The sequence below is a fragment of the Chanodichthys erythropterus genome, chromosome 23 (assembly GCF_024489055.1).
Source record: "Chanodichthys erythropterus isolate Z2021 chromosome 23, ASM2448905v1, whole genome shotgun sequence".
Lineage (NCBI taxonomy): Eukaryota > Metazoa > Chordata > Actinopteri > Cypriniformes > Xenocyprididae > Chanodichthys > Chanodichthys erythropterus.
Window position 1 is genome coordinate 19,926,730 of NC_090243.1, and position 14,717 is coordinate 19,941,446.

Consider the following 14,717-nt stretch of genomic DNA (forward strand, 5'->3'; position numbering starts at 1 on the left):
GAAATCAGTCCCTCCAGATCTTCCATTCCCACTGAATCGACTGAAACTGGTACCATATCGATCATTTACAGCATAAATAATGAGTTTAGGAGCTTCTCCATGTTTCTGCTGATACCAAGCTAAACCCCAGCCATCTATCCCAGTATCAGTTTTACACTCTATTTTGGCGTTTTGTCCTTCAGAAACAGTCACAGCTTCAGGCTGAGTCACAGTGATTCCTCTGGATGCTGTCGACAACAACATTAATGTGTTTAATCAGATGAAATGAACATTAAAGACTCAAAAATGACGAGCTTTCACGTCTGTTACCTGGAATAAAAGCTGCCAGAATCCAGATGAAGCTGCTGAAGAGATTCATGGTGTTTGTTGGGTTTGTACCGTGGTAAACAGCAGTGTGTTATAAAGTGTTTGAGTCTGAACGCTATAAACACTCGGAGCGCTGAAGCATGAGCCGATGCAAAGTGACTCTCTGAGCAAAAACCCTGCTGGAGTAAAACACACGTGAAAATGAGCACAAGCAGATGAAACTGATCAGTTTTGAGGCTTTAAATGTGTTTTATTCTCATGATCCAACAGACGAGTGTTTTCATAAATCATTTCTTTTTCATTCAGTCTCTGGTTCAGACTACAGCTTTCTGATGAATCAAATGACAGAGTTGAATCTCTAAAAGAAACAAGTATTTCACTGTGAACTCCATGAGAGGTCAAAGGTCATTCCAGAGGTCACAGGTCATCAAAACTTATTAAAATGCTTTGAGAAACACATGATCATTTAGAAACTCACAGTTCAGATGTGTGATGATCAGTACAGAGTCTTTCTGATTATATTATTAATTCAGATTTAATAGTTTTCATGCATCAAGAGACATTTAGAGATGATGAGGCTGTTTCTGTGAAAGTCACTTCAGTCCAATAATCATTATTTAATGTTGAGAAGAGCTGCTGTTGAGTCTCATATCAGTGTGTGTGAGTGTCGTTCGTCTCTTTCTCTGCTGGAGTTTGTGTTCATTTGAGTGTGACGGAGGTTTTTGTACGACGCTTTCACTAGAATGAAGCACTGTGGTACACTTTCGGTGGAGGAACTAAACTGACCATCAGTAAGTCTCTAAAATTCTCTAAAAATGTTCATATATAATTGTTTTGTTTTTAGATTATTCAAACAAGCATTTTGCAACAAGGTTTTAAAAATTATAAAATAGTTTAAATAAAAAATATTAACTGTAATATTTCATGGCGAATTTGTTTCATAATAATCTATCTACTATTTAAGAAATACATATTCATATTCAGTGATATTTCATGATATTTATCTTTTTTCACTGCAAGGCATATTTTATGTTGCTTTTATATATTTATTTATTTTTACATGTGTATTTCAGATATTATAATAACTAACATTGTTTGTTTTTTAATGTATTGATTGCAATATTTTCTGATCTTTTCAATTATTTCTTAAAATACATAATTGTGTCCATAATTTTTGGTAAATTTAATCATTTACAAATTTTGTAATGCATGAAACAAAAGTTTGATGATACTGACAAAATAATTATAATTTTGTAGACGTCATCATCAGACAAAGAAAAAGATCTGAAAAAATCATAATTTGAGCTTACATTTACTGATAATTATGATTATGATTAACATTAATAATGATCATTTAAATTTGTTTTCTACATATAAATCATCAGTTTGTGGACAATGTTTTTTAAATCAGTTTGAGATTAAACTGAACCTTATTCAGAAAAGATGAAATGACTGTAATATTTGCTGTATATCATGTCTGCTTCAGAGAACTGATTTATATTTATTCATATATCTTGTACTTCATATATTTAGTAGCAGTGAATATTTTATTTGAACTGAGAATATTGAAATTTAAATGCAGGATCATTACTATGTGGTTTATGAAAGAAAGCAGTGATGTGGAATTTCTGTAAAGATGAAATGATTGTGATTTTTCCTCCATTACTGTGTGTGACATCTGACTAATGGATGATCTAAAGACGTTGGTGTTGTTTGTGTGTGTTTGTGCAGCTGGTCCCGCAGTGAAGCCCTCCGTGTCTCTGCTGCCGCCCTCTTCTCTGCAGATCTCTGGAGACTCAGCCGCACTGCTCTGCCTGCTCAGCTCTTACTCTCCACAGGGGGCGACGGTGAGCTGGACGCTGGACGGGTCAGAGGTCACCGAGGGGGTTCAGACCAGCGCAGAGAGCGAGCGGGACGGACGCTACAGCCGCAGCAGCGTCCTGAGCCTCAGCAAAGCACGCTGGGAAGGCGCGGATCGCTTCGTCTGCAGAGTAAGACATGACGGAGCTGATCACGAGGCCTCGTTCCTCAAGAGCTCCCAGTGCTGATGTTTCTCCGGTCCAGACGAGCCGTATCTGAGCGTCCGGCAGGATTCGCAGCAGTCACGTGATTTACAGCTCAATACTGAAGCAGTCTTTCAATGTGCTGCCATTGCTGTTCATTCAATAAAGCTTCTGAACGCGTTACATTTGTGTCCGACTGCATCATTGATCAGTGTGTCGTTCATTCAAAGTCCTGCACTAAAGTTTCAGCTGATTTTGATTGATTGTAATAGTTGAGAACAGCTGCATTTAGCAGGAAATGTCAAATGAAGCTCTTGGGGTTTGAACATGGTCACTGGAGACGGAGCTGCTCTATTCTGAGAGGATCACAATCACTAAACCTGCCAATGCAAATGTGATTTTCACCTCAAACTCACAGTTTCACTCTTTGATTGGTTCAACGCTCTCAACTGGAACACTTTCACTTCTGCTCATGAGAAATGAGTTATGAGTAATACATTTAGAAACAGCTTTAGATGAAGGAGCTGCTTGAAAAACATCTGCATGTTACTGATACACCATGACTTTAGTGTAGTTTAATGTACAAAAACAAAACAACATATGAATCTACATATCAATTTACACACTCTGTTTTCTCTGATTCTGAGCATATTTGAGTCAAACCCGTCTGTCACAGGACAGATCACAGTCTAATAGAGCTGATTTCAGTCATAAGTCAGTTTTGAACACATGTGTAGTTCCTGTGTTTGTCCTCTGTGTGTCAGTAGTGTGTGATAGTGTGTGAGCAGCTGCAGTATCATTTTAGTCACTGTGACTCTGACTGACGGAGGTTTTTGTACGACTCTTTATCACTGTGTGAACACATCTTTACTGTTGATGTAGTGGAAACTCTGACAGTAATAATGTCCAGCATCTTCAGTCTGGACTCCACTGATGGTCAGAGTGAAATCACTGTTAGATCCACTGCCACTGAATCTAGATGGAGTTCCTGAATGGAGGCTTTTTGTATAATAAATCAGGAGTTTAGGAGCTTCTCCAGGTTTCTGTAAGTACCAGGATATACATTTATCATTCCCACTACAATTGGACACATCTCTGCTGGTTTTACAGTTGATGTTCACAGTTTGTCCTGGTTGAGCTGCTGTCATTGAGGGACTCTGAGTGACGGTGATCTGTCCTCTACACTCTGAAACACACAACAAGAAGAAAATCAACTCAAAACTTTGACAATATACTTGAAGAAATGAAATGATATCAAACTTGTGCTCCACAAACCTTGAGCAAACGCTGTGAGAGTCCAGATGAAGATGATGATGAAGGTCATGTTGATGAAGATTGTTGTGTGTGTCAGTGATGAAGTGTTAAACTCACAGCACTATAAACACTCTCAGAGCACTGAAGCATCTGATCAATATGCAAATGAACTCATTCTGTATTTAAATGAGGCTCTAAATGAAGGTTCAGGAGGAGCTCGTTCATCTCATCCTGTCAATCACAACATCAAATATATCAAATCATCAAGATTCTGAAATAAGTTCATAGATAATGTTTTTATTAATATTTATGTGCTATTCTCATTTCATTACTGTACCATTTTATTATTATTTGAATTGAGTTTGCTTCATAAATGATGAACCTTGCAACATTAAAATGTTGCTCTCATATTTTCTTCCCTATTGTTGTGATATATATCCTAATGAAGTTAATAAATGTAGGGCGGGGCTTGATTTTGTCTGTGGGGAATTGATTGGATGGTTGTGGTTTGCTGTTGGTGGATCTCATGTGAGTGACAGGTTGCCCCATTCTCCTTTCAGAGAACAGATGTCGCTGCATGTAGATTACAAGGCACATGAAGTTAAAAAATAATGATTTGCATTCATAAATCTTTTATAACAATATCATAGTATTCCATAAAAGAACATAAATTGTCCTTTTTGATTTCATGGTGACTAAATGCAACAGAATCTGTGAGTTTCTGAAAACTTGCAATGGGAGTTTGGCAGGCAAGAGAGGAGCTCCAGTAATGTGTAAAAAATATGCATCACACTTTTTGTAAAGTATAACTATTACTTTTTCACCATCTCATCTGCACACATGCGGCTGAGGGACGACCCCTACTGCAAGCTCTGCGGTCAATTGGGGACACTGGCACATATACTGTCAGGGTGCAAAACGTCTTTAACCCAAGGGCGCTATAGGTGGCGCCACAACAAGGTACTCTTGTCCCTCGCTGACACAACAGAGCGAGAGAGGTGCAAGAAGAGGCCAAGTGGCACAGGTGAGGGGAAAATTATCACCTTCATCAAGGAGGGATCTAGGCCCTAATGTGTCAGCAAAACCCAATCTGCTACAGGCCACAAACTCTTGGGAAATGAGAGTTGATGTCAGAAGGAGGCTGCAGTTCCCGGAAGTGGTCCACACAGCTCTTCGCCCGGATATCGCTCTGTGGTCAGACAAAGATCATAAAATCATCCTAGTTGAGCTGACCGTGCCATGGGAGGAGGGCTGTGAGGATGCACATGAGGGAAAAGCCTTGAAATATCAGCCGTTAATCCAAGACTGCAAAAACAAGAGGGTGGCAGGCATGGTTGTTCCCTGTGGAAATAGGTTGTAGAGGCTTTCCTGCCAAATCAGCATGGCGGTTGCTGTCAGCTTTAGGCATGGATGAGAGGAGCAAGAAGCATGTGACTCATAGGATGGGATAGGAGGCTGAACGAGCTTCATGCTGGATATGGAGTAAGAGAGAGGAAGAAAGCTGGAAGCCAGGAGTAGATGGGCAGTGATTTGGCCACCACTGCCGACCCACCAACTGGAGAGTGTTGTGGTTAAGGGTCGAAACACTCAAGGAAGGTTGGGTACCACCTGATGACATCTGCTGCTGGCAGAAAGCTACGGTTACTAAACTGGTAACTGAAGAAAGCACCCAACATGGCATGAAATTTCCAACCTTGACTGGAGAGCAGTACTAAAACATAATACGTTTATATATATATATATTAAAAATAAATAAATAAATAAAAATAACGAGTGCAAAGCCGCTATATTGATGAATGGAATTGCATTTGTCTGAATCGTCTTAGCAAAGATGTTTTTATAAATAAACAATTACACCTGTTCCAGAAGTGGTCAAATGAGCAGCAGGAAAATTGAGAATTCATTCTTATATAAAGATATAATGAATATGAAATGTCAGTATTATGTGTTATTTTATTAAATTGTTGTTACAATTATCTTGTTTTGTTTGCTTTATGAAGGTCGCCAGCAAGATCAGAGCACAGATTTGATCTGAAATTCAGGCCGCTGGCTCCAAAGGTGGACCCTGACCCAACCTATTCACTTTTCCAAATAGTTCAGTTTGCATACAGTGGTGTGCAGTGAAGACAATCAAGGCAGATCAAAACATTGTTGAATATCAAGTGTCCCCATCTAAGCAAGCCAGAAGCAACAGTGGCAAGGAACCACAGCTCCCCCAAAAGGCCTCTCCAAGCATCAGATTCAAACACTCTAGTCGCTTTCCATCAGAGGCTTTAAAGATCTATATCCTATCTAATCCAATCGCTTCCATGTTAAAGAAGCTCAGCAAACCTTTTCCAACCAAATTCTTCAGCTTCAGTTTGTTCTCTCGCTCAATCCTACAAGCTCACCATATCCACCGCAATTAACACCATCAATCCACTAAAATAGTCTCTCTGCAGCAGCATCTTCTCACCTGATTCCGCAGGAGCCCACTCTGTTCTTACATTGCCGCTCCCACAGGAGCTCCTTCCCTGGCAAACCTTGCCTTCACGGTGCAGCAACGTTATCTCCATGCTCTCGCAGGAGCTCAGTATGTCTGGCTGATCCTTCCACTGCAGCAGCAATGATGTCCCCTCCACTCCCATAGGAGCCCAGTTCTATAGCTAAATTTGTCCTCTGCTGCAGCAGTAATGTCCCCTCTGCTTCTGCTGGAGCTCAGTTTTCTGAGGAGGGAAAGGAAAGGAGAAGAAGAGGGGAAAAAAAAAAAACCTTTCTCTCCACTGCTGATGAGGCTTACCCATCTGATGCTGCGAGTCTTGATTTCCCATCAGATGCTGCAAGAGCCCTCCTGATCAGTTTCCATCTTTTCTCCTCCTTTGTCCGGCGAGGCTTACCCGTCCTATGCCATGAGTATTGATCTCCTGTCAGATGCAGCGAGAGCCCTCCCGGTCAGTTTCCATCTTTTTAATTTCTTCCGTCCAATGAGGCTTACCCGTCCGACAGAGTGAGTCTTGATCTCCCGTCGGATGCAGCGAGAGCCCTCCCTGTCAGCTTCCATCTTGCTATCCTTCTCTGTCCAGCGAGGCTTACCCGTCTGATGCCACAAGCATTGCTTTCCTGGAGCCTTGGTCTCCCATCTGACGCTGCGAGAGCCTCCCGGTCAGTGCTTCTTTCCTCATCCGGCGAGGCTTACCCATCCGAGGCCTTGAGCATTGGTCTCCTGGAGCCTTGGTCTCCCGTCGGACGCCGCGAGAGTCGCCCGGTCGAGCCTCTGCTCTTTACTTTACCCCTGTGTGCTAGTGAGGTTTACCCATCCGATGCCATGAGCATTAGTCTCCTGGAGCCTTGGTCTCCCATCGGATGCTGCGAGAGCTCTCCTGGCCAGGCATTCCTATTTCTTTCATCCCGCCATCAGCCAAAGGAACCCACTCACCTGTTGCTGGGGGCCGCTCCCGGCAGAAGCTGAGTGTGTCCCTTTTGGCTGGTCATTCCTAAACCACGTTGCCCCTCGTCTTTCGGTTGGTAGGGCTCACCCGTTTGACACTGAGCATTGGTCTCCTGTCGGACATAACCAGAGCCCTCCCAATCGGCCGCTCCAAATCACGCGCTCCCCGTCAATTGGTCGGGAGGGCCCGTCTACCTGGCGATGCACGATCCCGTCAGAGGCGGCCCTCTCCCCGGACAGCATGCCAAATACGCATAACTTTACTCTATTTAATTATATGGATATGTGAACTCATGAAACAAGATAAATGTCAGACCGGGTCTCGTCTTACTGGATGTTGAATGAAAATGTAATATGATGCTCCTGAAACATTTTTTCAATCATTCAAACACCTTCTGAACAAGCACTGAAAGAAAGAGAAATAAAAACACAAACTACAACTTTCTTCAGCAACAGCCTTAGATGAAAAAAACATAAAAAACAATGCTGTTTGTGAAATTGTTTAATCAGATCTTCAGAGATTTTATGTGTATTTTTTATCTTCAATTGATTTCATCTAAGGCTGTGGCTGAAGAAAGTTTGTGTTCTTATTTCTCTTTCTTTCAGTGTTTGTTCACAGCAGGTGTTTGAATGATTGAAAGAATGTTAAATTGTTAATCAAAATTAAGTTGAAAGAACGTTTGAGGAACATCATACCTTTTAAAACACGTTTCTCTAACGTCAAGAAAACTGGACATGTTTTACATTCCCAGAACCAACACTGAATATTTGGAGAACGTTCTTATAATAAAAATCTGTTAGTTCGGGAGATTCGGGAAGCGACTCTTTTGTCTAGTTGTTTCTCTCAACTAATGCTTTGATTTCTGACCTCAATATAAAAGATCTTAATATATAAAGGAGGTTAATTTAGATGGTTTTATTTCAGTTGATTGTGTGACGATGTTGTTTCAGATCCTCCTTTGAGCAGCTGCAGTATCAGTTCAGTCACTGTGACTCTGACTGACGGAGGTTTTTGTACGACTCTTTATCACTGTGTGAACACATAGTCACCCACACATTGATTATAAGAATTTGTTCTGCAATGGAAACTCTGACAGTAATAATGTCCAGCATCTTCAGTCTGGACTCCACTGATGGTCAGAGTGAAATCACTGTTAGATCCACTGCCACTGAATCTAGATGGAGTTCCTGACTGACGGGTGTTTGCTAAATAAATCAGGAGTTTAGGAGCTTCTCCAGATTTCTGTAAGTACCAGGCTAAACGATCACCACCATACACTCTACTGCTGGTTTTACAGTTGATGTTCACAGTTTGTCCTGGTTGAGCTGCTGTCATTGAGGGACTCTGAGTGACGGTGATCTGTCCTCTACACTCTGAAACACACAACAAGAAGAAAATCAACTCAAAACTTTGACAATATACTTGAAGAAATGAATTGATATCAATCTTGTGCTCCACAAACCTTGAGCAAACGCTGTGAGAGTCCAGATGAAGATGATGATGAAGGTCATGTTGATGAAGATTGTTGTGTGTGTCAGTGATGAAGTGTTAAACTCACAGCACTATAAACACTCTCAGAGCACTGAAGCATCTGATCAATATGCAAATGAACTCATTCTGTATTTAAATGAGGCTCTAAATGAAGGTTCAGGAGGAGCTCGTTCATCTCATCAGGTCAATCACAACATCAAATATAAGTGTGAACTTTAAAAAGCATAAAATAGCATAACATTTAGAACAATTCAAACCACGTGTGAAAAAACAGTGAAAATGAAATGTAGATGAAACTTATCATCATCTAATCAAAATCACATGAGCAAAAGTGCTTTAGTGATCATCAGCTCGACTGTAATTCGGCTGCAGGTACGAGACCGCAGGTGATCACAGCTGTACTGATGACAGAAACCCTTCAACAGTTTTATTCATGTTATCTTGCACTACATCACTGCGCCACTAGAGGGCGGTGTAAACAGACAGACACACTGATGAACAGGAAGTTTATTCAATGACTTATATATATATATTTATATATTATAGCACTATATGCAATTTCGCCAGCCAAAGTAACAAACAGGTACTGTAGTTCTGGCCGTAACAGGTTATATGGCCAATGTAAGACAAACTCTTGGTCTTTAGACAGCTTTAATGCACATGAACATCCTCTAGCATAATAGGATTAACTTGTAGCTTGAATTGTTATTGGGATCTTTTACAGCTCAGAAACTTCAATCCAGAAACACTTTGAATCGTGTAGTAGATGGTACAGCGATGGCCATGTGTCTTTCCAAATAAAATATGAGTCTTTAAGTGTCTCTTTATGGAAGTATTATTCTATGTACTATATTAAAATAGACAAAAAAATATTGTCTCTTTCCTTCAATCGGACGGCAATACATTCAGTCGCATCTGATAACTTGACAAATATGTTTTCAATAGTATAGTATAAAATGAATATTAATATAAAAATGAATGATCTGTAAGTATTTTGGAGATTACAGTTTTTTTTTTTTTTTGCAAACTAATTATATTGGTCTTTATTAAACTTTATGAAACTATAATGAATTTAGGCCTATATGCATTTTTTATACTACAAGTCAATCTATTGAACCATTTACACAGACTTTCATAAAGAGATCTGAAAGGATTTGTTGTCCTGTGGCTCCCTCTGGTGGACAGCATTAGTGTTATGACCTTCATCTCTGAATCCCATTCATATAAATGACTGATTTAAAAAAAAAAAAAGTTCCTGGAACTCGTCATGTTTACTCAGAAAGTCTTGTTGTCCATGTGTATGAAGTTCTGTGAATTTTGGATTCAAACTGATGGAAACTGATAGAAAAATAGATTTCTTCTCCTGTGGTTCCCTCTAGTGGACAACATTAGTACAACATGTTGTAGTCCGTCAGCCATTTTGAGTTGCTAAAACTTTTTTTGATCTCCTAAACCACTTGACTGATTCACACGAAATTTTGCACGTCATCTATAGACTCTAATGACAAAAGTTATCAAAAGGATTTTAATTAGTCAAAGCGTTTAGAAGATAGTTCATTTAGCCATGGCTCAATATACTTATGAAACTATATTCTTCAACAATCTGATGAATCCAAATTCTGTTGATCACTTGTTTGATGTCTTCAGGGTATCTAGATGATACACAGATAAATTTGGGGTTAAATAGACAAATGGTCTAGGATGAACCCTTCAGTGTTTGGATCTCTGATAATCTCACCTGTGCTCGATATTCTCAGTCGTCTGAAGCACTAAAATGATGTTATTGACTTCAAATCTTCTCATCTGCTGCAGCCCTCATATTTGTGAATGAACTTATTCAGTGTTTCTAGCACAAATCACTGTGACTCTGACTGACGGAGGTTTTTGACTCTTTATCACTGAACCAGTATAGAGGTTGATGATCCCAACTCTGATAGACATCAGGACTGCTTTTACAGGACATGGTGAATGTGTTTCCTAGATGAACAGATTTCACTGCAGGCGTCTGAGTCGCTTCACCAACTGATTTATGATTATTTATAATGTTTCCTGAGGTGCACTTATAATGTTAATATGATTTTTACATCAAATAATTGTCATAATTTAGAAATAAATGGCTATTTTCACTCTGATTTTAGCGCTCTGATTGTTTACATGTGAAACCTTCTCGAATACTATCACTACATTTTTACTATTACAGCTGTCTAAATGAACGAATGGTGAAAAGTGTTGATTATTGCCTTATATTTCGATCTGTTCATCACAGGGAAGGTTGCAGTGATGAGAAACTGAGCAGATGACAGACAGTCTGTTGATGGTGTGAATGCAGTGATCTCGTCATTACAACTAAATTTCTGCACTCCAGAAATGCTTTCACCATAACTAACAATGCAAACACGATGTAAATCCAGTCAGAGATTGATTGTGTAGTGTAAGAGCGTCACTGATTATAACAGGAGTTTTGGGAAGTGTCCAGATAAACTCTCGCTGTGTGATCGACAGCTTCAGTTCCTCAGATCTTTACTGTATAACTAAGATTAGGAAGAAAAAATAATAAAAGTACATGATCAAAAATATCAATGACTTTAAAATATTGAGTGAGTGGAAATGAGGATAAATAAACCATAAATGATCTAAAAATGATGATAACATCAAAAGAATTTCTAATTATCTGAACAAATACTGATGAAGCTCAACAAAGATGATATTAAGATCATATTTGTGTTTCTGCTGTTGAGTGTGTGTGAAAGTGTGTGAAAGTGTGTGAGCAGCTGCAGTATCAGTTCAGTCACTGTGACTCTGACTGACGGAGGTTTTTGTACGACTCTTTATCACTGTGTGAACACATCTTTACTGTTGATTTCATGGTAACTCTGACAGTAATAATGTCCAGCATCTTCAGTCTGGACTCCACTGATGGTCAGAGTGAAATCACTGTTAGATCCACTGCCACTGAATCTAGATGGAGTTCCTGACTGACGGGTGTTGGTCCAATAAATCAGGAGTTTAGGAGCTTCTCCAGGTTTCTGTAAGTACCAGGACACACAGGGTGGGCTGCAGTCTGTAGCAGCTCTACTGAGTTTACAGCTCATCGTAACAGTTTCTCCTGGTGTTGCAGTTTTCACTGCAGTCTGAGTCACTGTGATCTGAGCTCTACAGCCTGAAAAACAAATCATTTATCAGTCATTAAAATATATATTATTTTTCACATTTTAAAATTGTGTTAAATTTATATAATTTAACTTGTTCCAAATACATGCTGTTCACCTTGTAGTATAAAGCAATATAAGAGCGTCCAGATGATGATGAAGGTCATGTTGATGAAGATTGTTGTGTGTGTCAGTGATGAAGTGTTAAACTCACAGCACTATAAACACTCTCAGAGCACTGAAGCATCTGATCAATATGCAAATGAACTCATTCTATATTTAAATGAGGCTCTAAATGAAGGTTCAGGAGGAGCTCGTTCATCTCATCCTGTCAATCACAACATCAAATATAAGTGTGAACTTTAAAAACTTAGCTGATTATTAAAAATTAATGATGTGCATTGATAAATCATTTAGAATAAATATTGCAACATTCCATAAAAACAATAATTGTCCATTCTGATTTCTCAGTGACTTTAAACACAGAGAGGTGAATGATGTATTTTCTCTTGGACGTCAACACACTCAAAGCTTCTTAGTTTATCAGTATTTTCCATGAGATTTCTTTGATTCCACATGGAAGTCTCTTTGTTTTGGTGTTGAGGAACTGGTTTGGTCCTTCTTAGGCTGATTTTTACCATCAATCACAACAGACGCTGGTAAAATGTACGCTAATGTGACTATAGGACGTTCGTTAAAATAAACTGAATCCATTTTTCTCTGACATCAGGAGCCTTCGGCAGCTTATGTAAAGATGATGTTTTTCCACAGACAGGAACAGCACAACATCTGTGTGACATCACAATCTTGTTATTATCAATCTTATCAAAAACATCTCGGCCTACTTTAGATCCACTCGCTGCTCATCGGCTGAACACCAGTGGGCGGGGCCAATGATGCGATGATGTAAAAGTCGTATGCAAATGATTGTGCCCATGTGACGTCACACGCACCTCTGTTCCAAACGAAGCTTTTTTACAGCTTGATTATATAAATTATTTTTATTGACGATGAGGACGTTTTAAGTTATGGAACTTGCAGGATGTAATAATGATACAAAGACCTCTTATATGCCAGAAGACCAAGAATAATTTCTCATGTCATGACCCCTTTAAACAGCGAGTGTAAAATATCATATTCTTCTGTGATGTATCCACAATTAACCACTAGTGAAAACAGCTTCCAGCGCTGTGCCAGATGTTACTGAGCTGAGACAAAATGCAGAAGTGATCCTGCAGAGAGTTGGTATCAAGATGACTGCTTGTTTTGAGCTCTGCAGTATTTTCACTGTTTTTGTTTGTCCTGTTTTGTCCTCCTTTACTGCAGAACAACCCATTATGTCTATATAAAATGACAGGAACCATCTTTGGAAAAAATTATTTTAAGTGTAATTTCATTGTTTAGTTTGTCTCACGTCTCATTTGATTACATGGAGAGGGCGGGGTTTATGATCTATACTGCATCCAGCCATCGAGATGCTTTGGCTTCACTTTTCAGGACTTGTGCGGCACATTTGGGTGGAGTAATGTAGGGAACAGTGAAGGGTTCAAACAGAGAAGAGGTTCTTCTCAGAGTCTTGAAGGGATATTTAACCTAAAAATCTGTTATTCTCTCTCATATGCATGTTCCAAACCTGTATGATTTTCATTTCTACTGCATAATTTTGAAAAATGTCTTAATTTTTGTTTGAATGCATGCATTGTGAATATGTGGTGCTCATGGGACCAATGACCAACAGGGGGGCAGCAAAAACCAATAATCAGGAACAGAGAAGATAAAAGTATGTTAATGTAAAACAAAGCCAAAGACTGAACTCTAAATATTTTAGTGGTTAGAATTTGCTTTATGTGAATGAATGAGTGCAAATATGATTTTCATGATGACAGATGAAAAGTCATGGAAATTCATTGATCAAAAGATGAGGAGAACCTACTGAATACTACGAAGTATAAACCTGAAAGTAATCTTTGCAAACGATAGTATGTGACGTTGTTGTTTTCACACGACCTCATCTGAAATCTGTTTAAATTAAGCCATAAAAGAAATTGTGGATTTAATTACTTCAAGATCATTTCATTAGATTGTTCACTTTCTCAATCTGTTTTCTCAATCTGTTTTCCTGATGTGTGGTACAGGCTTTTTACTGAACATGAACAGATTATGTTCAGTCATTTTGTTCATTTTGTTTATTTGAATAGAGTTAAATTCAATATTTCTTTTTCCTATAGTCAAAATCTCTGAACACATTCACATACCCAATCTTTGTCATATGCTTAATGTGGCCAAAGATAAATGATTATCATAAACAGAAGTCCATCAGGTCCATTTTCAGGTTTCAGATGTGTTTGGTCTGCTGACTTGACTTGATGAAAGTTTATGAGAGAGAAAACGTTTGTAGAAGAATGTTTAGATCTGTGTGTTTGAAAACCTTCTGCTGTTGAGTGTGTGTGAAAGTGTGTGAAAGTGTGTGAAAGTGTGTGAGCAGCTGCAGTATCAGTTCAGTCACTGTGACTCTGACTGACGGAGGTTTTTGTACGACTCTTTATCACTGTGTGAACATTGCTTTACTGTTGATGTAGTGTTCACTCAGACAGTAATAATGTCCAGCATCTTCAGTCTGGACTCCACTGATGGTCAGAGTGAAATCACTGTTAGATCCACTGCCACTGAATCTAGATGGAGTTCCTGACTGGAGGGTGCTTGTTCCATAAATCCAGAGTTTAGGAGCTTCTCCAGGTTTCTGTAAGTACCAGCTGAAAAAGTATGTTCCGGAATAACTGGCCACATCTGTGCTGGTTTTACAGTTGATGTTCACAGTTTGTCCTGGTTGAGCTGCTGTCATTGAGGGACTCTGAGTGACGGTGATCTGTCCTCTACACTCTGAAACACACAACAAGAAGAAAATCAACTCAAAACTTTGACAATATACTTGAAGAAATGAATTGATATCAAACTTGTGCTCCACAAACCTTGAGCAAACGCTGTGAGAGTCCAGATGAAGATGATGATGAAGGTCATGTTGATGAAGATTGTTGTGTGTGTCAGTGATGAAGTGTTAAACTCACAGCACTATAAACACTCTCAGA

General features: G+C 39.2%; 5 gene segments (V, D, J or C); 1 reads left to right on the forward strand and 4 right to left on the reverse strand.

Annotated features, from left to right (window-relative positions):
- Positions 1-853: 853 nt before the first annotated feature.
- On the forward strand, positions 854-2,483 carry LOC137013734 (Ig lambda-3 chain C region-like). The segment is given in 3 exon segments: positions 854-898; positions 1,049-1,097; positions 2,038-2,483. Coding segments are annotated over 3 exon segments (411 nt in total).
- Positions 2,484-3,157: 674 nt separating this feature from the next.
- LOC137013735 (Ig kappa chain V region 3547-like) lies at positions 3,158-3,633 on the reverse strand. The segment is given in 2 exon segments: positions 3,158-3,495; positions 3,585-3,633. Coding segments are annotated over 2 exon segments (387 nt in total).
- A 4,384-nt stretch (positions 3,634-8,017) lies between these two features.
- LOC137013736 (Ig kappa chain V region K29-213-like) lies at positions 8,018-8,502 on the reverse strand. The segment is given in 2 exon segments: positions 8,018-8,364; positions 8,454-8,502. Coding segments are annotated over 2 exon segments (396 nt in total).
- A 2,718-nt stretch (positions 8,503-11,220) lies between these two features.
- On the reverse strand, positions 11,221-11,809 carry LOC137014393 (immunoglobulin kappa variable 1-8-like). The segment is given in 2 exon segments: positions 11,221-11,642; positions 11,750-11,809. Coding segments are annotated over 2 exon segments (378 nt in total).
- Positions 11,810-14,176: 2,367 nt separating this feature from the next.
- LOC137013737 (Ig kappa chain V region 3547-like) lies at positions 14,177-14,649 on the reverse strand. The segment is given in 2 exon segments: positions 14,177-14,511; positions 14,601-14,649. Coding segments are annotated over 2 exon segments (384 nt in total).
- Positions 14,650-14,717: the final 68 nt, after the last annotated feature.